The sequence below is a fragment of the Fulmarus glacialis genome, unplaced genomic scaffold, assembly GCF_000690835.1.
Source record: "Fulmarus glacialis isolate BGI_N327 unplaced genomic scaffold, ASM69083v1 scaffold40736, whole genome shotgun sequence".
In the NCBI taxonomy this organism is placed as follows: Eukaryota; Metazoa; Chordata; class Aves; order Procellariiformes; family Procellariidae; genus Fulmarus; species Fulmarus glacialis.
Genome location: NW_009219486.1, coordinates 1 through 20899, shown reverse-complemented (window position 1 = coordinate 20899; position 20899 = coordinate 1). Strand labels below are relative to the sequence as shown.

General features: G+C 36.5%; 2 protein-coding genes across 2 annotated transcripts; one reads left to right on the top strand and one right to left on the bottom strand.

Moving 5' to 3' along the window:
- Positions 1 to 341: 341 nt before the first annotated feature.
- Positions 342 to 5049, top strand: OSGEPL1 (O-sialoglycoprotein endopeptidase-like 1). Its single transcript, XM_009580397.1, has 7 exons — positions 342 to 557; positions 1204 to 1591; positions 2511 to 2715; positions 2799 to 2947; positions 3462 to 3592; positions 3739 to 3810; positions 4922 to 5049. Exons 1-7 carry the CDS (start codon positions 346 to 348, stop codon positions 5013 to 5015), a joined length of 1251 nt encoding a protein of 416 aa, XP_009578692.1. The 5' UTR covers positions 342 to 345; the 3' UTR covers positions 5016 to 5049.
- An 8016-nt stretch (positions 5050 to 13065) lies between these two features.
- ASNSD1 (asparagine synthetase domain containing 1) lies at positions 13066 to 19495 on the bottom strand. Its single transcript, XM_009580396.1, has 5 exons — positions 19442 to 19495; positions 18816 to 18891; positions 16309 to 17898; positions 14529 to 14710; positions 13066 to 13391 (listed from the first exon to the last, which is right to left on the bottom strand). The coding sequence occupies exons 3-5, from the start codon at positions 17788 to 17790 to the stop codon at positions 13130 to 13132; spliced, it is 1926 nt and encodes a 641-aa protein (XP_009578691.1). The 5' UTR covers positions 17791 to 17898; positions 18816 to 18891; positions 19442 to 19495; the 3' UTR covers positions 13066 to 13129.
- Between the last annotated feature and the right edge of the window lie 1404 nt (positions 19496 to 20899).

Sequence of the window (20899 nt, the reverse complement as noted above, 5' to 3'; positions counted from 1 at the left end):
TGCCAGCAGCCGGGAGTCGCGCTGTGCGCTGGGGCGGCGAAGGGCTAGCCGCGCTGCGGCTCTGCCGCCGGGCTCGGGCTTACCGTGCGGTTTGTGTCCCTCCCGTAGGACTGCGGGAAGCGCCGTACGCAGCAAGCGGGGGTGAAGAGCTCTCCTGAAGCGTGATTAAGGTAAAACAAAGACGTTGGTTCCCAACTCTTAAAAAGTCCTGTGTGGTCAGCCATAACTATAAAAGTAATGCCACCTCTTCAGAACATCAAACCAGAGCACATGCTTGAAAACCCTCCAGTGATAATAAACTGTACAGTTCTTTTCTAGACATAACTGCCAGATAGATTTTTAACAATGAACAGCATTGCCAAAAGCCTTCTGAAATCGGTTAAACACGGCCGAGCTGCGTGGCTGAGAAGCAGCTCTGCTCGCTCTGGAAAACAGCATCTTCGGAAACTAGTTCTGGGAATAGAGACGAGCTGTGATGACACCGGCGCGGCTGTGGTGGACGATGCCGGCAGTGTTCTGGGAGAAGCGCTGCGCTGTCAGAAGGAAGTCCATTTACAGTGAGAATATACTTCTCTCGGGGCTTTTGCCTTAATAATGATTTTATTGTTGTTCTTACTTGTAATATCATCCGTATAAAAGTCTTTTCTCCTCCAGAAGACATGTAAGAAGTGGGTAGGTGTAAAGACCTATCTCTTGGGCCACACCACATTCTGCTTGAGATATTACTCAGGGTGAGGAAAGAAATGCTGTGCATTTAACAAGTTTCCTCCAGTATTTTATTTCAAAAAGAGAGAGATTACTTATCTAGCTTGAATTAAAGATGAAATCATTATTACTGTGAAAACCACCAAATGTCTCAAATTTTTTTAAGGGAAAATTAATCAAATATAGGCATCGGTGGCTAAGTACATGAACTGAGAAGCGAGGGGTTGTGAATATTAAGTTACAGGCATTGCTTTGGAACAGCGTTGAGATACATTTAAGAGGTATGTGTACCAAAAAAGGGCAAGTTACATCCTTTTCTGCCCTCCCAGTGATAATTGTGCTCTCTTCAGTGCATAGATGCCCTTTGCACTAAACAAGGCATTTGAGAATGTACTAAGGACAAAGGCAGAATATGGCAAGGTTAAGAGGTATTTAAAATCTATTTTTATGCCATTTTATCTGTTATGAAATACAAATGTAATTCTTTGTTTTTACTAGAGCAGGTGGAATAATTCCCGTGGTGGCACAGCAACTTCATAGAGAAAACATCGAGCAAGTAGTAAAAGAAGCGCTTAGCGTCAGTGGAGTTTCCGTACACGAACTTGCAGCTGTTGCAACTACAGTAAAACCAGGACTCGCACTAAGCCTTGAAGTGGGGCTGCAGTACAGCCTGAACTTGGTGAACAGGTACCAGAAGCCGTTCATACCCATCCATCACATGGAGGCTCACGCACTGACCATCAGACTGACACATCACGTGGAATTTCCCTTCTTGGTTCTTTTACTCTCTGGAGGCCACTGCATCTTGGCAGTAGCACAAGGAGTTTCAGACTTCCTTCTGCTTGGACAGTCCATAGATATAGCACCGGGTGACATGCTGGATAAGGTAGTGTTTCCTTACATAAGTGAATCTAGTTGTGGTTTTTTTTTCTTTTTATTGCAGTTGTACTACACAATGGTAGTAGTATCATCAGCCCGAGGACAGTAATACGGTGCAATATGAGCTTTACTTACCTTTTTTCTTTTCTATTTTGAAGTACCATGGATTTAAGACAAAAGAGGCTGTTAAAAATCTATGCATAGCATCAGTTGTAACATATGTAAATTAATTGTATTTTTAGCAAACAGACAACGTAACCAAAACTGGTGTTGGAAGTTTCATTTACACCCATTATACAAATGAGTTGTGTGTATTTGAGAAGATTGATAGTGATATTTTAAAGGATGCTGTCAGGTTTAAAACAATACGTATTAAAACATTTCTTACCAGTTTTTTTTTTTTTTGTACAGTTTGAAAAGCCTGGTTTGGCTTTCAGAATCTAAGTTTTCTGGGTCTCTGAGTACAGTCTGTAAAATTGATCACTTACAGTTTTGTTCTCAAACACAAGCAGAGTTTTTAAACAGTATTTGTGTGTATTAATTAAAAAAGAGGGGGAGTGAGTGGAGTCAGAAAGGGGATTGTTGAAAGTTGAAACCAATTTTGTTCCTGTTTATCTGGTAATACAGTAAGGCAGTCCGTGTGTGTTTCCTGTAGCATAAAAATTGGGTAATTAATGTTTCCTGCAAAATTCGTTGATCCTCATGTTTGCCTAAGTTGTTCTAGAATTGCATTTCTAATTACTCCAGGAAAAAAAAAAAATCCAGCTGGCGTATGTCTTGTCCTTATTGTGCCCTGTTCATAACTGCACGTTGGATTGGATTTTGTGGCGTCTAATTTTACTCCACGGACTACAATACAGTGATGCAGTTACAGGAGGAATTAATTTAGCTCTCTATTCCGAGTCTGTTGTTTACTATCTCCTTAGGTAGCAAGAAGACTCTCTTTAAGAAAGCACCCAGAGTGCCACAGCATGGCTGGGGGGAAGGCGATAGAGCACTTGGCTCAAACTGGAAACCGGCAACAGCACACGTTCAGACTTCCCGTGCAACAATATCGTAACTGTGATTTTTCTTTTTCTGGACTTCAGAATCTTGTCAATAAAGTCATTATACAAAAAGAAAAAGAGGAAGGTATTTTCAAACAAAGTCAGATATAAACCATGTTTTTGATGACTTATCCTCAAGAAAACCCATTTGATCATACATTTTTATAGGTATTCAAGAAGGTGAGATCCTATCCTGTGTTAAGGATATTGCTGCTGCTGTACAGCATGCAGTGGCTGTTCATATTATCCAGCGGACATATCGAGCCATGCTGTTCTGCATAAAAAATAGCATATTATCAGCAACAAATGCAACTTTGGTGGGTATACGGTTTTTTCCCCCTTTATATTTGACTGTATAACATCATTTGAAGATGCATGTGCCTTGTACTTTCTCCCTTGACAGATGAGGAAGATGTCAGTATGTATTACATGGTTAAAATACCAGGATTAAAGTAATACTCATATAAATATTTACAATAAAGACTCTCATAGTTCGGTTTTAAGATAGAAAGAGATTTTCTTACCATCTAATCTGACCTTCCATAATAATTTAGGCCACATAATTTGACCTAGTGCTCCCCAATACTTGACAGCTGTTCTAGTTATAACATGCTTTTACTCAGGAATCTCTTTTAGCATAATAAACTCACTTATCATACTCTTTTCTGATACATTTACATCTTCAAAGATGTGTTTTAATCTTCAAATGCGTTATTTATTGCTGTCTTCAGAACTTCATCTGATAACCTTTTTTTAAATAAGATGTTAGTTGAGTGTGACCCATCAGTACTTTCAAGTTAATGCCTTTTTTCTTTTTGAAACTGCTGTCAGGTTGTATCAGGAGGAGTTGCAAGTAATCAGTATATCCGAAAAGGCCTACAGACTTTGGCAGATGTAAATGATTTTGCTTTTCTGTGTCCTCCTCCAAGACTGTGCACTGATAATGGTGTTATGATTGCATGGTAAGAGTTATTGCTTTCTCTTTGCATGTGTTTCTATAATGTTCTTTAAAAGCTGACATGAGAATCAAGAACAACTGTTTATGGTGACCGAACCACATACACCGTAGTTATGACATACATTTTTACATAATTGCTTTCTTGCTTAGGAATGGCGTTGAAAGGTTACGTGCAGGACTTGGTGTTTTACATAGTACTGATGGCATCCGCTATGAACCAAAGTAAGTGACTCAATTAATTCACAGTCTGTTTCTTCACTTATTCACTATGGTCAATGAAAGCGGAAGGAGGTGTAGACTAAAACGAGTAGCAGAAGGTGATGAGGAGTGTCTTTGCAGTGCACATAAGCTTTAAAAGTTACCAGCAGTTCCTTTTCAATGTAGTTATAAAATAAAAATTATGCCTGGCATTTATGTTTGTTTTGGCTCCGAAACTTAAATTACCATACATACAGTTCTATGTATTTTCCTATTACCATTGTGGTATGGGAAAACTGGAGCAAGTTAAGCTGTAATGCACTCCCTCTAGCTTCTCAGTCACTGTAGACATAAATCAAAATGCTCCAAGTCAAACTGTATTCTTAATAAGCAATCAATGTAAAAAAAGAGTTTGACATACATACAACATCTGATGCTATTTTTTTTTTTCCTGGTAATACTGATTTTTGTAGTGATTTGTTAGGCAAGACCTGTTCTGTGGATTTAAGTAGATCCTAGGCTTAAGGCCAAACAAAGTTCTAGTATTTCGAAAGTACCAGCTAGTCTTAAACTTGAAATTTTTTTCAAGTTTTTCCCCTTTCCACTTCCAGTAAGACTTGGAAGTTCTCAGGACAAAAAAAAATGTTTTGTAATTTTCACATGAAAAATGATAAAATACTCTTCTTCAAAAATAACTTGCTTTATATATCTCAGTGAATAAGATGCTAAGTTTTATTTGCTGTGGACTATACATTCTTTAAGATTATCGCATAAAGAGATACCTGTGAATCTCTAATGTGTCTTGTATTCATCAGTGAGATGTAAAATGAATTATCAACTAAAATCAGAATCTAAATAAAACAACGTCCCCAAAAGATGGCTTTGAAATCACAACTGTGTTTCCCCAAGTTTGGAATGGCTACAAATGCAGACATTTCCTCAATATAAAGATGTTCCTAGCTACAGCTTCAGTTGGACCTTTTGAATGGTCACACAGTCTTACAGTGCAGGGAATCTCTGAAAATACTGACACTGCCATGCTCATTGTAAAAAAGGTTTGAGAATCTGCACATCTGTGTGATATGGCAATAATGTTATTTATTTTTAACAAATACGTAATTTTATTATTTTCTAGAGCTCCCCTTGGAATTGATATTTCAAAAAGAGTTGAAGAAGATTCCATCAAGGTGCCAAAACTAAACAAGAAGATACGATGGTTGGCATCTTAAAAAGTAACTTAGTAAAGTAAATGCAACTATAAATTGTTCAATAAAAACTGTTTCAATGCTGTTACATTTACTGACACTACTTGGTTTACAAGTGTTGAAAAATCATGTGTCAGAGAAATAAATGCTGTGTGATTATCACCAAAATGATTCCAGTTACTGTTCCACAAATGTCTAAGAGTTCTAGGTATTAAAACAATAACAAAAAAAAATGAGAAGTGCACTTTCTGATAAATTTACACAAATGAAAATATCTCAATTATTTACACTTTATAATTTACAATAAGGTTTATATATTTATAATATATACCATATTATAATTCAACAATATAATACATAATTTGCATAAGGTTTATAATTTACAGTACATGTTAAAAAAAATTCATACCTTCCATGATTGAAAAGTTACAGAAAGTGAACATGAGAGCACAGATTTTCAAGATGATCTCAATGTGTTAGCTGTGCCAGTACAACTGAATTTCAGCAGTGCCTAATTTTCTGCTGCTGGTGTGAGAGGCTTATTCTTTCTTACACAAAATTAAAATTTTGGGGTATAGGGCTAGTGCCTTTTCATTTTCTCCTTTTTTTATAAACAGCTCAGTAAAGCTAATCGCAGTGTAAGTGAGCTGTTAAGATGCAAGTTCTGAGGTTTGATGTGAATAATGAGTTATTTGACCTTGCCTTTTGATAATCAGTATAATGCACTTTCACATTATTCTTCCTTGCAATAGTATTTACTGGAATAAGTACCTCTTCGCTTTGGATGACAATAAGATTTTTCTAATTCATAATGCCTATGTTTAAAATTGCCTCCATTTAAATACAAACAAGTAATTGGAATTTGTAGGACAGTTATAAACAAACAACTTGCCTGTGTTTTTAAAATTTTTTAATTTTTTTTTTTTAACTCAAGGGCAAGATGTAACAGATTAACAAGATACGTGTGTTATTTTTTCACCAATACTTAATTTTAGGAAGAAGGTTAAGATCCCTCATTAAACAAAAAGCATTGGAAGAGTACATAGTATTTACATTTTGTTACACAGCATTTCTGAGTCTCATTTTCATGGGTTTTTAACTACAAGTAATTGTAGTACTTAGTATCACTAAGTAGTTTATCTTCTTGGTAAAGTAATATATCATTTAATAAATGTAACGATCACATTTCATAGGCCCTATCCAGCAATATGTTTATGTATGTGTCTCACTGATTTCAACATAGATGAAATATTGGAATTTGTGAAACTACAGTGAGCAAAACCTTTTTTCCTCCATGTTACACCTAATCTCTCAATTATCCCAGTTTTTAGTGCTGGTCGTACCTTCCTTGGGATCAACAAGCCAGTCAGTCTTGCTGCTCAAAAGCCTCTCCCCGCTTCCAAACTTCCTGAACATTGAGGAGGAAGAAATCCTTAAATAGCTGTGTTTTGTGACACAATAAATGCTGATAAAATCCAATAGAGATTTCCCATCGGGGATGCAGCCTTATGAACTGGAGGTGGAGTGGTTCCAGTATGTCCCAAGCCTCCCAAAACTACTGTTGTTTGGATCAGAGAGCTCGGTTCAAACACCGCAGAAACTTTCTTGCGTGATACTACAAATACAGTAACGGATCACTATTATGTTTATCTCATCTCAGTTAAGTGTTTGACAGTTTACACAGTAAAAATTACTATTTTTTTTAATTTAAAAAAATACTTAAAAGTCTTCCAAAACAAGTACATGGGAACAATACCCCAAGTAATTATAGTAAAGACTTTCTGAAATATTTAAGTGGAGATGTCTTGTGTAACAACGAATTAGAAATGCTATCGTGACAATTTCCTGGCCTATCTCAGTAAATCAAATAAACCAGATTACACAGTTTGTTGAAAATCTGTGCTCAGTGAGTAATTATTGATGGCCTTTTGATGAACTGTGACTATAGAGCACACAAGGTCTTGAAAGGTTTGCTTCAATGTCTCATTTTGTACATTTTTTTTAATTTGTGGCTGAAAATTGAAAGCACAAAAGGAAGTGGTAAAATTGCAGCTTATGCCATTTTGAAAGCAGCTGCTAACACTTCTGAAAACCTATTTACAAATACAATGATCTTTGGTTTTTTAAAAAAAAATCAACAAAATTCAGTAGACTAGTACACTTAAAGACAAACAAATACAAAATACCAACTAGGAATAATGAGGTAGACTTGTAGGACTGTAATGGAATCAAATCTAGTATGAATCAACAATATAGTGCTAAGAGGCATATATTTGGTCTTTATTATAGGAATAACACATAAAAAACAAGAAATACAGGGTTGGGTTTTTTTACTGCAGTAAGAGGCTGACTAAAACAACTAAGGTAATGTACTGAAGAACTCTCAGTCTATTAAAATGTGTTATAAAACCAGCGTTCAGTTGTTCTTCATTGCAGGAAGGATTGAAGTATTTAGCTTAATTTGCAGAAAAGGCTTAAAAACTGTTAGGAAAAGCTTTCTATTTTAAGGAAGGGAAGTAATGGAACTTGTTACCGATTGAAACAGATTCCTCAATCACTGCATGTTATGTATTAAAATAATTGTTAGAATACTCTGCAAATACTTCATTCTTCGCTCAGAACAAGGCTGTAAACTCGACGACCTCTGGAAATCCCTTGCAGCCCTACACTGCTATAATGTACACAGTATATATGCCTTGTCCTCATTGCTTGTTAGCCTTCCGGATATTATTAAAACCCATAGAATGTAATCATTTTATATCACTTCAGGAGTCCTTTTGTTTTTAAAGTATATTCAGTAACAGTCAAACAATTGTTACTTTAAATAATTTAATCTTGAAATTCTATCTTCATGAAGTATGTTTGAATATATTTGAATAAATTTTAGAGTAGTTAGTACAATTGAAAACATTTACTTGGAATTTAATACATCTGTAGCAAGACAAGCGGTTTTCTTACATGAAATAATACAACCACTGCCTCCTATAGTTTTAAAGTTTTACAGTGCTCTAATAATGGAAGGGAAAAAATCTCCCAGCAGAGTCTCTCCATGTTTACAATTTAACCCTTGGTTTTGTAGTGCTTTTGTAGGGATATTTTCACATGCTTGAATTTAAAGCATTGAAAAAACCAAGTTCTTATTTTGATGAACAATGATGGTTTTCATTTGTTTCTACAGAACTTTTTGTTTTCATTATTTCCAGAAAAAGTAAATGCATTATACAAAATAAATGGTTGCACAATATTTAGCCAGCAACCTTGTATGTTGCCAGCAACTGTCCTGTATGTACAGAACTTTAACTAGTATTTGATAGTGAGTGTCATTTAATCTGTTAAAAACAAAACAAAACAAAACTGCATCAAAATACATTTTATTAAGCTACAAAAATCATTATTCCTCTCAAACCTTCATGGTATACTCAGCAATTTCAGTTAAGTAAATGCCAATCTGAAATCAGAAAGGACTGATATTATTTTAAAGACTATACTATAGTATTTATATTACTGTGCACATTCCTTACCTCTTACCATCAAATTCCCCACTGGAATGGGGTAATACTCTCTACCTGGCATATCCATGTCAAACAACTGAGCCTTACAGCCTGATACACGACAGGAAGCCCGTGAGAAAACAGTTACTAAATGAGCTGTAAGGATTGTTTACATCAATACCTAACTGCTTACATCAATAAAATGACCGATAGAATTGCCGCTTCAGAAGCTTACCAATGATCAGCAGACATGGAAGCTGAAGTATAATTTTGATTTCATTTCATGTTTAAAAGTGCTTTGCCTCTTTGTACAGATGATTTGCACACGTCATGGCAAATTAAACCCGTATCTAACGAGAAGCATCCCTCAGGGAATAGTTTATACCTTCTCAGGTGAATCTGTTTTATCATTCGTCAAGACTACTATTGTGCCATCCAGAAATGCCACCTGAAGGCTACGCTTCTTTTAGGGCAACGCTGTCCTTATGATTAAGGTGTCTTGTGCCAGCTTGTACAGCTCAGTATGAGCAGCAAATACAGCATACTCCTCTGAGAAATAAGCACTGAACTCTGTATTAGTCTGGTCTATAAGAACTACTTAGATAACCAAGGGACAACATAGTGTAGACAAACCCATTAAATCCTGGAGCAAGCATGTTTCTTCCTTATCTCTGATGCTAATTTTAACCAAGTACAATATTCGCTCATACTTTATTAGCTGTAAAGACATTACAAGAAAGACAGCAAACTAGAATCATGATCTTTAATGAAATATCCTTTACTGATGGAGTACCAACATCAAACTCAGTTCCCCCATGGACTAAAAATACTCATTCTGTGCATATTGAAAATGTTGACATTTGGAATTTGGTTCCCCCCCAAAAAAAGCGGCAGTTCTCGTTCAGTTTTAACTCCACAACATACAAAAAAAGATGATTTTTTTTTTCTTCCTTTTTTAGAAGTAGCAATATGACAACAGCTTAAAACACTAAAGTTATTTTAGTATTTAACATATAAAAGATATATTATCATTTAAACATACAAAAAAACAAGATATGATATCTAGAAGATATAAACATATCAATGTCAAATTTGAATTTAAAAAAATTTGTAAATTTAAAGTTTTCTTGCTAGAATATGGCTGAAGGTGTTTACTTAGATTTGGGGTTTCCATCTTCTTTTTACACCCCAGTAAAAATGGAATCAGAGTTCATTAACTTGAGGTATACTCTATAATCCTACAGATAGCTATGATTTTTTTCCGATTATTTCTTCAGAAGCTTTTGCTGAAGAGCTAACCTCTGCTGCAGTCTGATACATTATTGTATCTTAATAGGCCTCTGTTGATCTTATCACATTGGTGAACCTATTCGCAGCATCAAACCTAAATACATTTTCATATAGCTAAACTTGTGTACTGCCAAGCGTCAATTTAAACAGCGTATTATCAGCACATTGCATAAAAGACGCTTTGTTTTTCCTGTACTGTTTGGATTGTAAGTTGGATCTTCATTCCTATTTTCATCACAGGTTCCCTCAAAATCATAAAATATCCATTAGACCGGCAAATCAGGAATGAGTACAAAATTCTACGAGGTCAAATGAAACCTTTTAGAACACTATCGTTGCCTGCCATAAAAATATGTTTGTACCACCCAAATGTAAGCATTATTCTTCAGTTTTAAAAATGTATTTGTCAGATGCACTTTTTGTTGCATATATAACCTGACAGTATTTTTATTAATACACTGGGAATTACTAGTTATATGTTAGTTAGAAAGTTAGAAGATTCGCTAACACCACCTTATATATTATATAGCAAGGCAATTTTAAATCTTAATTATACAGACATGGCAAATAATATAAATAAAACTATGTAAAATGTTAGGAAAAAATATATGCATGTGTCTTTAGAGATGTATTTTGAAGAATTCAGGAGCCTGGAGCGCTCATTATTCTTAAGAGAGTGCTTCAGAGTACTGCGGACTTTTGAAAATCTGACCAATCACTTAAATACCACGGTGGAAGCTGAACTCTTTTGGAAATGTGTTTATTTACAGTATTTCATATCAGCTTATAATTTTGCACGAGATCAAATGATCTGTATTTTTTTGAGTAATAATCCCAGCTTTTAGGAATGCCATGTATAAACTACATGCAATATTAGGTATTTTTTTAATAGGAATGTTTTTGTACTCACCTCCTGAACAAAAACTCAAAAAAATATTTCCATCTGTTTGGGTTTTCCCATTGTCTATTTCAGAGTACCAGAGCTCAAAGAACCTGACACATTTCTCTTTGGGTATATATGCCCCAAACTTCTGCCACGTAATCCACACTGATCAAAATTTGTCCAATTTTTGTATCAATGTAAGCTGGAGGAAGCTGACAAGAAGTTCTGTGATGAGAATTTGCATCTGAACTGATGAAAGGTTTAAACAGCAAATTCCAACAGCCAATTCTCTCAAAATCTGATGGACTTCTTCATAATAGAAGGGCATATCTGAATCCATCAGTGCTAGCAAAGTTGCTGTCCGAGTACATAAATTTTTTAGCTGGCCCAGCAGTCCACTGGGAATCTTCACTGAGCACTGTATGTCCTCTTTTGAAGCCAGCCAACTAGAGGACATGGTAGTACGTAATTCTTCCTACTTATTTTTGTCAGACTTCGCAAACAAGGCACTAGCATTTTTCTGTGCTACTAAGTTTGACAAGCAGGTTGCCTCATCAGCTTATTCAGCTCTAGCGAACACTTATCAGCCCTGAGCATTCTTCAAGAATATTCTCCAGTTTCTAAAATAGCATACTTAGAGAGGCTAACAAAAAAAGAGAGAGAATATTACTCAATCTAGAACTATACTAGTATTTGCAAGAAAACAATACAGCTCTTAAGGACAAGATTGTAAGACAGTAACATTCCTGTAGGTTGCTCTAAAGTATTACAGAATATGATTTCAATACATCAAGTATTTTAAAATGTCTTTCCCCCCACCCCCCGGAACCAAACATTTGATCAAGAAACTCTGTAAGTGTACCATAAATAATAACAATAAATTAATTTCTTATGAATAACTGGATAAATGGAAAAGTTTGCCAACACCAAATTATATGGTTTCTTTCTACTATCTAAAACTATTTAGAAGCCTTCCAAAATTATTTCTCATGTTTCTCTAAATATCAGAGGCCTCTTAGTTTGGAAAAGAAACTATTTGCCTAGGTATAAAAAACACAACTTCTTTTTCTTAGGGTCCTAGGTGACACATAACTTCTAGGAATACTGCAACACTACCACAGAGGTAACAAATAATGAACAATAGTCACATTTCATCAGCATGATGTTCCTTTTGGTCCAATCTCCACCTGCTTTAGAGCATAATGCAAGAACTTTTGCAAACCTCCCAGAGTAAGGTCCTAGGGAGTCAATTTTCCTCACAGCACCAGTAAGAAATCTGCCAGTGCTTTGAAGCAGTCTGAAACTTAGGTTTTTGTAATAAATATTTTTTTACAGACTTGACAAATTATTTTGAAAATCTACTTACACCCTTAGAGATACTTTGTAGGAATAGATGTATATTATGCTTTGTATGAAAATGGATTTTTTTTTTCTGGTATGATTTTTCCTTTCTCTACTTAATCGGACAAACATAAAAACTAGAACTGTAACGTAGCAAGTTGAGTACTAAGCGCCTACCTTACCAAAAACACTGGAGAGCATGTATCCAGTTTTTCTTACAACATTACCTTGCAATCCTTCCATACACAATTTAAAAAACAAGCTAACTCAAGCTTCTCCTCAGAGGAGGTCCATTCATGTTTCTATTTCAACCCCATGATTGCATCCACATACTCACCCAGAGTGCCTTTTTCTTTTTTTTTTTTTTTTTCTTTAAAGAGACCCCTTTTTTTTGTTTTGTATAAAAGAGATCTTCCTTTGCAATTTTATAAGTAAAAGTCGCAGAGCTAAGGCTAAAAGGAGAGGCAGCAAGCTAGGGGAGCCAATGAGGGACAAAAAACAGCCTGGAGGGAGCTTCCCAGCTTGGGAGCAGAGGGAGCCCCAGGCTGGGGACCACCAACCAACCCAGCCCTGCAGAACTGGCCAAGGACTGGGAGGCTGCATGGGATGATCCCAAAACACCCAGGGTGTGCGTGGGGTTTCTCTCAAGTAACGAAAGGGCAAGAATGATGGTTGGAGGGCAGATCTCCAAGACGCAACAAGGCCCAAGACCCTCAGCTCTTTTTGGCTCTGGCAACCCAGGCCAGCTCCTCACCACGCCCTCCCTTCTAAAGCCATAACCTGAACTCTCTCCTAAAGCAGAGCTGCAAGACCAGCAGAGGAAAATCTACTGTACTGAATTCTATATACGTGACACATTGGACAGATTCAGTATGCTTTTTGCGACGCTGACGGTTACGAAGGGTGGGAAAGCCAACCTCTGGCTACCCTCTCTTCCCCGGAGCCAGTACTCCCTTCCTCCCTGAAGATGCATTCACAGTGAGTCTCTAGTACAAGTACACACCTACATGTATTACTTTGATGATTAATAGCAATGTCCAAGTGTGCAAAAAACCAGACCAAACATTTGAAGAAAACTCCAAAAATTTACTGAATTTGCATATAGGATAAATGCAACATCTCAAGATGTAGCTTTACAATTCATCTACTGAATATAACTTCAGCCTGCTACATGTGTCAGATGCTTTTTCACTGTTGCTCTCTAGTTTTGCAATCCGAGATCCAAACTGTACTGCCCTTTTTGGCAAAATGGTCGAGGCTGTAAGGCCCAATTCCTTGGCTGCAAGGCGCAGAATCAGTTTCTCACCAATTCCTCGAGGTAAAGTCAAGTCAGCTTTTTCTGACATTGGCAGAGAATTGAGGAACGAAACAACATCTTCATCAAGAAAAGGAAACCTAAAGGAAAGATACACATGGGGAAAGACCCTTTAAAAACTTCATACAAATAGTCTTGGTTTTCCCCTTTACCACATGCAAAGACTTCAGAGTCTGTGTCAATTCCTAACTATAGATGTACCTTAAACGTCAGTGTCATAGTACTGAGGCAAGTCTCCAAAGCAGTTACACTGTCTTGGAGAAAGAAAACAATATATATCATGTTTAAACTCAGAAGCCTGGAAGTTTTCAAAACTCAAGCAAAGAAAAGAGTAAGAACAAGCATTAGACATGTTGGGTTTATAGAAAACAAAAATTATGAAGAAAATCAGAAATGGAAGAGCAAGACAAATTTTAAAGTAACACTTCTCAAGATAACTTCTAAGTATTTAAAAATATTGTATGAATCTACACTGTAACTTTGAATCAAAAATATTTACACAACAAATTCTGACAACTTTCCGAATTCCAGGCATTCATATCTAATCACAAGCACAATTAACAGCATTGTCTGTCCACCACTGCAACTGCTAAACTGAAAATGTGCAACTCAACAGATGTGGAAAAACACTGGCACAAAGGTCACATGAAAAGACCTTTCATGCAGCTGAGTGGCCTCTGCTACTGGGTAACACCTAAGGAATTGTTTGCAAGTTGGTGGTAGCATGGAGGAAGTAAACACAAATAAAATGATTCTTTGGCTGACTTCACAACTAGGAAATGCAGTGGATATTGATCACGCCCTTACTGCATGGACAGGAATACGTGGCTTCTATGTTATGTTGTCATTCTCCAAAGTCACTCCCCAAATGACCACACCAGAATACTTCAAAGTTGTGCAGAAGACTGTTCCACTTAAAATGATAAGATCAACTTGATTTTGACTATTTCAGCATCTGTTGCTGCTTCTTAAAACGTCCAGATGGAAATCCAATGTTCAAGTTGCTAAATTTGCTCAAGTAACTCTTCCACAGTACTACAGACCACTTTTTAAAAAAAAAAAAACAAAACCCACAACACAGTACACACTAATGAAACTGCAACAGAAATTAGAGACAATAAAATCCATAGAAGTTTCAATTAAGCTTTCTGTTGGGAGCGTTAAATGCAGAATCTAACCGGCAAAACCAGTTTTGCTTCACGTTAAAAAAATAATACCTGGCTTCTTTTCCATGATCACCAATAATCCTGTCATCTCTACCAAGATTTCTAGAAGAAATGCGATCTAACTCCATTTCAAGTTCTTTTTGCAGACCCTGTAAGCCATATTTTTTGAAGCAAACACGATGTCGAGAATACCCAGCAAGCTGTTCATCTGCTCCAATTCCTGTAAGCACAACCTAAGAAAACAGAATAAAAGAATTCTTTCTTAATATCTATGCAAGCTAATAATATGTAACAGATCTTAAACATTTAACTATATCTCAAGGAGAATAACTTTTAATACACATCTTCTAAACATATTACCTATCATGACTGGATGTGCCTTACACAGAGCTGAAACAGTTCCCAGTAAAGTCACTGGAAACTTGAAGTAGGTTCACAATCAGACCTAAAGGTATACACAAACATTTCTACCAAGGCAAGGAAAAACCACCAAATTAATATTGTGTGCATCACAAATACACCAGTATCTTCAAAGAATGTTTTTGTTAGTTTCTATTACAATAAACAGCATTTGTTAAGCACCAGCCTTTATAAAAAAAATTGTTGGCACAGATTACGCAGTATGTCATAGGTTCTAAATAGTCATCTGAATGTACACCCAGATTATTATTAATTTACCAGCTACTGGGTTAATAACAACTGCATTACACAAAATAAAAATGTGTCATATTGCTCTGTCTACTCAATGATAAGCACGTAAAATGTTACCAAGAGAAAACCACTGCTACATCTGGTCCATTGCTATGCCTTCAAGAGCAATTCACTATAGAAGTGGAAGTCTCTTAACATACAGTCAAGTGTGTTTCACTAATCTGACACCAGCTAGTGGCCAACTGATTTTTTTTACCTGTGCACAGTAGTAACTAACTGATGGGAGAACGACAATTTCGCTTTATGTTTTATAAATTCATGACCCATTTCAGCATATTCTGGACCTAAGATGAATTTGTACGTTTTGCAAATCTGAGATGCACATCCTTAAGTAGATCAGTCAACTAAATCAACTTTTTCTATAGCAGTAGTTTTTAAGCAAACTATTGCGTTTGTTGGGGTTTTTGTTGGGGTTTTTTGTGTTTTTAAGATTTAGCAATTAGTAGAAAAGTAATAGAAGCCTCAAAAAGCAAAGGCAATAGTGAACTGTAAACTTCTGAAATTAAACTCCCTACACAAACCATCAGGAATTGGGAAGTGAGAAATAAGAATCAAATTCCCAAGAAAATCATCTAGTTACTAAGAAGATTTTACTTAAACCTACATACACGAAAATAAGTTACAAAAAAGGAAGAACTACTTTTTGTAGTTCTGTCATTCAATCAGATTCAAATTACAAAAGATTCCAAGTAGTCATTTCTGCCATTATTAATTGCATTCTTAAGTAAAGCTAGTAATTTTTCAGCCGTTGGGATGCTGGCACAAAACAGTATTATTTAATACTTCAATAATATTTATCTCTAAATTTTTTAACCTATTCAGTTTGGATTGAATAGCAGTTACCCAGTACTGGAGTTGAAACACCGAAAATGATACGATTGTTGTTATTTTTTTCCTAGTCACACTGTTGCTCATTCAAGCTTAATGAAAAGCCATACACATTACATGACAAAAGAACTGAACTCCAGAATTACACAAAGTTTATCAGTACGGAACTATTCTATATTCTGCCACTGAATTTCAGAAGCCTTATGAATACTAAAGACCCCTGCTGATTTCTGAAACAACAGAACTGTTTTTACTTTTACAGGTCAAGCATAAGGCAGAAAACAATCAGTACCTTTGCAGGACTTTTATACGGTTTCAGTTCTCCTTTGTTACTGATAAAACCCTCTCCTCTGGAAGCAAACCAAATTGCACAGCCAATGCTGTCATCCAAGACTGTATCTAGTGGATAAATTAAGTGATTAATGCACTGTTGTCTCATTTTTTTCAATTCCTCTAGTGTAACATTAATTTCCACAAAGTTCCAGCTTCTTGAAGGATTAATGGCTTCTAATTCTTGCAGTCCTGCCCTACCAGTGATTCTGTCAGGAACATCAAAGCAAGATAAATGAACACCAGTTTTAGCATCAAGATCTTTACAACTTTCTTGAGGACAAAGCAAATCAGGCTGTACTTGCCCGTTGGTATGTTTTTTAATGGTACCCTTTTGCTTAGCTTTTTCTTTTATCATGAAAGCTACATTGAGAAGATCAATTGGTTCCCCTAAAGGCACATGTTTATCAGCAAGGGCTGCAATAACCATAGAATCAATGCCACCAGAAAAGAGCACCGCAACATGTGCTTTCCTATTAGACATGCTTGGAACTTCTCTTGTTTTCTGATCTTCATCTCTAAAGAGAGATAAAACCCGTCTCTTCACTGCTTCATTTAAAACATCAATAAACTGATGGACTGATTTTTTCTTGTGTTCCTCTGCAAGAAATCCTTGAAGGTTTTCTACAGAAACTGTATGGATAATGTTGCTAATATTAGTGCCTGGACATTCACCTGAAGCTTCAGAAATTGTTTTATTTAAGGGGATAACTGGTGCTCTGAGACATAATTTTGATTCATTCACCATGAGAGGTATGTGGTTCGGTAAGTCTTTTGAAACTTGGTCCAGAACATTAATGAATATTTCTTCTACTGCTTTCTCTGTGCAGCTGTACTTCCATGGAAACAATGTTAAAGACAAAGATTTAGCTGTTGCACAAGCTTTGAGATCAATTTTGAAAATTCCAGATGCTGGGACTTCTTGCCATTGGTTACCCAATTCAGAATAAACACTTACAGATGTGAGACGGAAAGCACTGTCAACCTCATTATCGAATTGCCAAAGCAAACTACGACGACCAAAATAATCTCTACCAAACCATAAACTGTGTCTAGATGCTTGATAATAAATAAAAGACCATGGACCCCGAAGAGATGAAAAGAGTGACAAAATGTCTGCTTCACTACTGCATAATGCAAGATGATGCAACATTACTTCAGTGTCATTCTCTAGACGTCCTACAGGCACTCCATTGAAAATTTCTCCATTCCAAAGAAAAATATTGTTATTGGCATCTTCCAGAGGCTGAGGAGTCATCAGTCCCCTCAAGTGAAGTACATGGCCAGAAAACAGACACTCATAAGAGAGATCAGACGCAGTTTTTATCAACTGTTGGCTACTATCTGGTCCTCTTCTTCTAAGACGGCAGAGTATGTCTTCGTTAAAGAAATCATGAACAGCACGCTGGCTACACAAGGTAACAACGCAACAAATACCACACATTGTGACTGTGGTCAGTCACAGTCTGAATACAGATGGACTATTTCTTGATTTTAGTCTTTTCTGAATTTTCCATCTCCTGATGTGCCTTCTTTAATTCATCTAATGTATCTGTGTAAGAGAAAAAAACACAAATAATCAGTTTCATAAACTGATTAAGTTTATGAGTGAGTTTATGAGTAGATAAGTTTAAGAGTGTATCTAAGAAACGAGTAACTCCAGCCACTTGTTCAATTAAAGAGATAAACATGAAACACTAAGTAACAAAAGTGTTATAGTATTGATGTAACACAAACATAGCTCACTGTAGCTTATTCCCCTTCAATTATACAAAGATTACGATTTTTTTTTTCTCCCAAAGAAAGCCACACAACAAGTATAAGAATTAGGGGAATGGCCAACTATTGCCTATGTATTGCCTATGTAAGTATGATTTACACATTTGTAATAATAAGAAAAGTCAACTGTCAATCAAAATGTCAACACTATTAACTCAAATCAAAGGAAAGAAAATGAAAGTAGCACTTGTTCATTCCAGGAAACAAATTTATACATTTCTAACGTTTGCTCAATCATCAACTCTCTTTATCATCCATTCTCCTATCTTCATAATCCCACAGATCCATTTTTTCAACTACCTAAAGATTTCTAGCTTAGCCTGCAGTTTAACTTGTCATTATTTTCTTCCTACTCATCCCACGCAACTTCTAGACTCTTTTTTTTTTTTTTAAAGGGACAAAGCGCTATACAGCTTCCCAAAGGGCACTGAGAATATCAATTCCTCTTTGGGGCAGACATTCTCGCTCTTCCTACATCTTCAGCACTTGCTCTTTTATCACATCCATATATCAAGTGGAAAGACTTTTACATTTATCCAACCCAGAAAAACAAGCACGTGTCTGAAGTCTACTTCGCATTTGATATAGTTGCCAGTTTTTCATTTTAATATACCCTTGGAATCATTCACAGCTACAAATGCAGCTTTTAAATAGTTAACTGTTTGATCAACTTTTACACTGCAAACTTACTTTTGCATTGAGATAGCGTTTCGGTTCTGTCTACAAGGAAGAATATGTTGCTATTGGGCTGCTGCCTATAAACTTTCTGTAAAACAAAAACAACACTGCATTAAGTCAAAGCAACAAACTCTGGCAACCACACTGCAGCAGAAGCTGATGCAGGTCCACCGAGATACCCCTTCACTTTTATGCCAGAAGGGTAAGTTCTGCCCTGACAACACCAACATTCTAATGTTGTACCATCAAAAACATCTCATGATCAACCCACGACTATTCTGCATTTCTCTCTTCCTCATACACAAGGGATCACATTCTATTTTAAAACACATACACATGAAAAGTAAGAATACTTCATGAAGTCTTCTGATCAACTCAAGCATCTTAATAAAATAACTCAGATAAAAAGCAGAAAGGCAAAAAACCCCAACAACATACTGTGTTACATTGCACAAATGTACAAACCCAAATCATTTGGAGGACAAATTATTCTGAGAACAGCAGACCACATCTGTACCAAAATCTGTATTAAAACAAATTAAAGACAGCGTGCTCTGATTTTGTTTCCCCCCTTGTTTCTATGCTTATTTCTCCAATGCGAAAATGAAATAGTCAAAAGCAAATTCGTAAATACTTACCCGGTTCTTCTTCAAATTAGAAAGCTCATCAACTACAACTTTCTGCTCTTTAATCTGAAAGGCAAAAGACACACCTCAATTTAATTATTAAAAATAAACCACTTTATAATCCTGGTGGTGAACACGCTTACTGATATTTTAAGGCAGCTACATGCATATATAGTTGCTGTTCTCCGAATGGACCATTGAAGACAAAGTGGAAGTAGATATAAAAATTAAATACTAAATAACTGCTCTAGAAACGGGTTATCTTGCATGGATTGATATTTCTCCTACCCTCGAAAGCAATCACTACTGGGAAGCCAGAGTACCTCTACCTATTTATAATCAGAAATCACATTTTTCCCCCAGAAAAGAAAACATGCAAATAACTAATAAAACATCAAATAACTTTAGAAAACAAGATTTAGAATAATATCTACAATAGACTTCATAATCACCGGTATTCTCCATATTTTAAATGAAACCAATAAAAACCCAACTCCCCCTAAAACTGTATTAAGAGCAATGGAAGCTTTTCTATCACTCTGGAGTTTTGCACAAACTTCCTTAGTGGGATTTACCACTCTGTTCGACTGCACTGGCAGAGGTGGCAGGTATTCCCATTTTCTTTTACAATGACAGCTGTCAATGCTAAAGAGCAATCAGGAGGACCATCATAAAAGCCAACAAATAGAACAAAATCTGGTCAGCAGGCACTTAATGCTTTTTGTTAGACACATATACGGTTTTCTTTGTTCTTCCTTTGTGTCTCCTGGAATTGGTGCCACAGTAGAAAGCTGCCACAGAGCTAGGTTAGCCAAACTGAATGTGGCATATAGAAAAGACAACTTTTCCAGCAGCTACATCAGTATCTTATATTTACAATTCCAGCAGACAAAACAGCAGCATCATATTTTGCTACGGACTAAACCAGCCACGCTTAAGCATAACAGAAATTGCAACTTGCAATACTGTTACGGCCTAGCTTTACAGCTCCTCAGGCAATCAAAAATACCAGTAACTTTATACAATATGGCCGTATGGAAAGTAAGGCATTTTTTGAGGGAAAGCAGTTCCACAGGACTTGCCAGATTTCATACTAAACAAAGCTACTGGCACCACGGAAAACAGATTCATGAGGAGTGCCAGCCTCTGTGACTGAAATCCCAGACTTTTTGAGCAGATACAGCTGAAATAGATACTACAGAGAAAAACCTCACCGCGACTCACCTGACATTTCAAGCTCAACTCGGAGCGGTAAGAACCAAAAAAACAATTCGACAAGACAGCTAGCAGCGAGGCCGACCACAACTCGCTACACGACAGACGCTCTCCTCCGAGCCCTACCACGAAAACCCGGTATCACAGGAGCCCCAGCTTCCCGACAGGACTCGCCCTCCTCTTCTTCACGCTGATCACACCCGAGGTTACAGGCTTCGCGGGGCCGCCGGGCCCCCACCCCCCGGCAGCACGGCC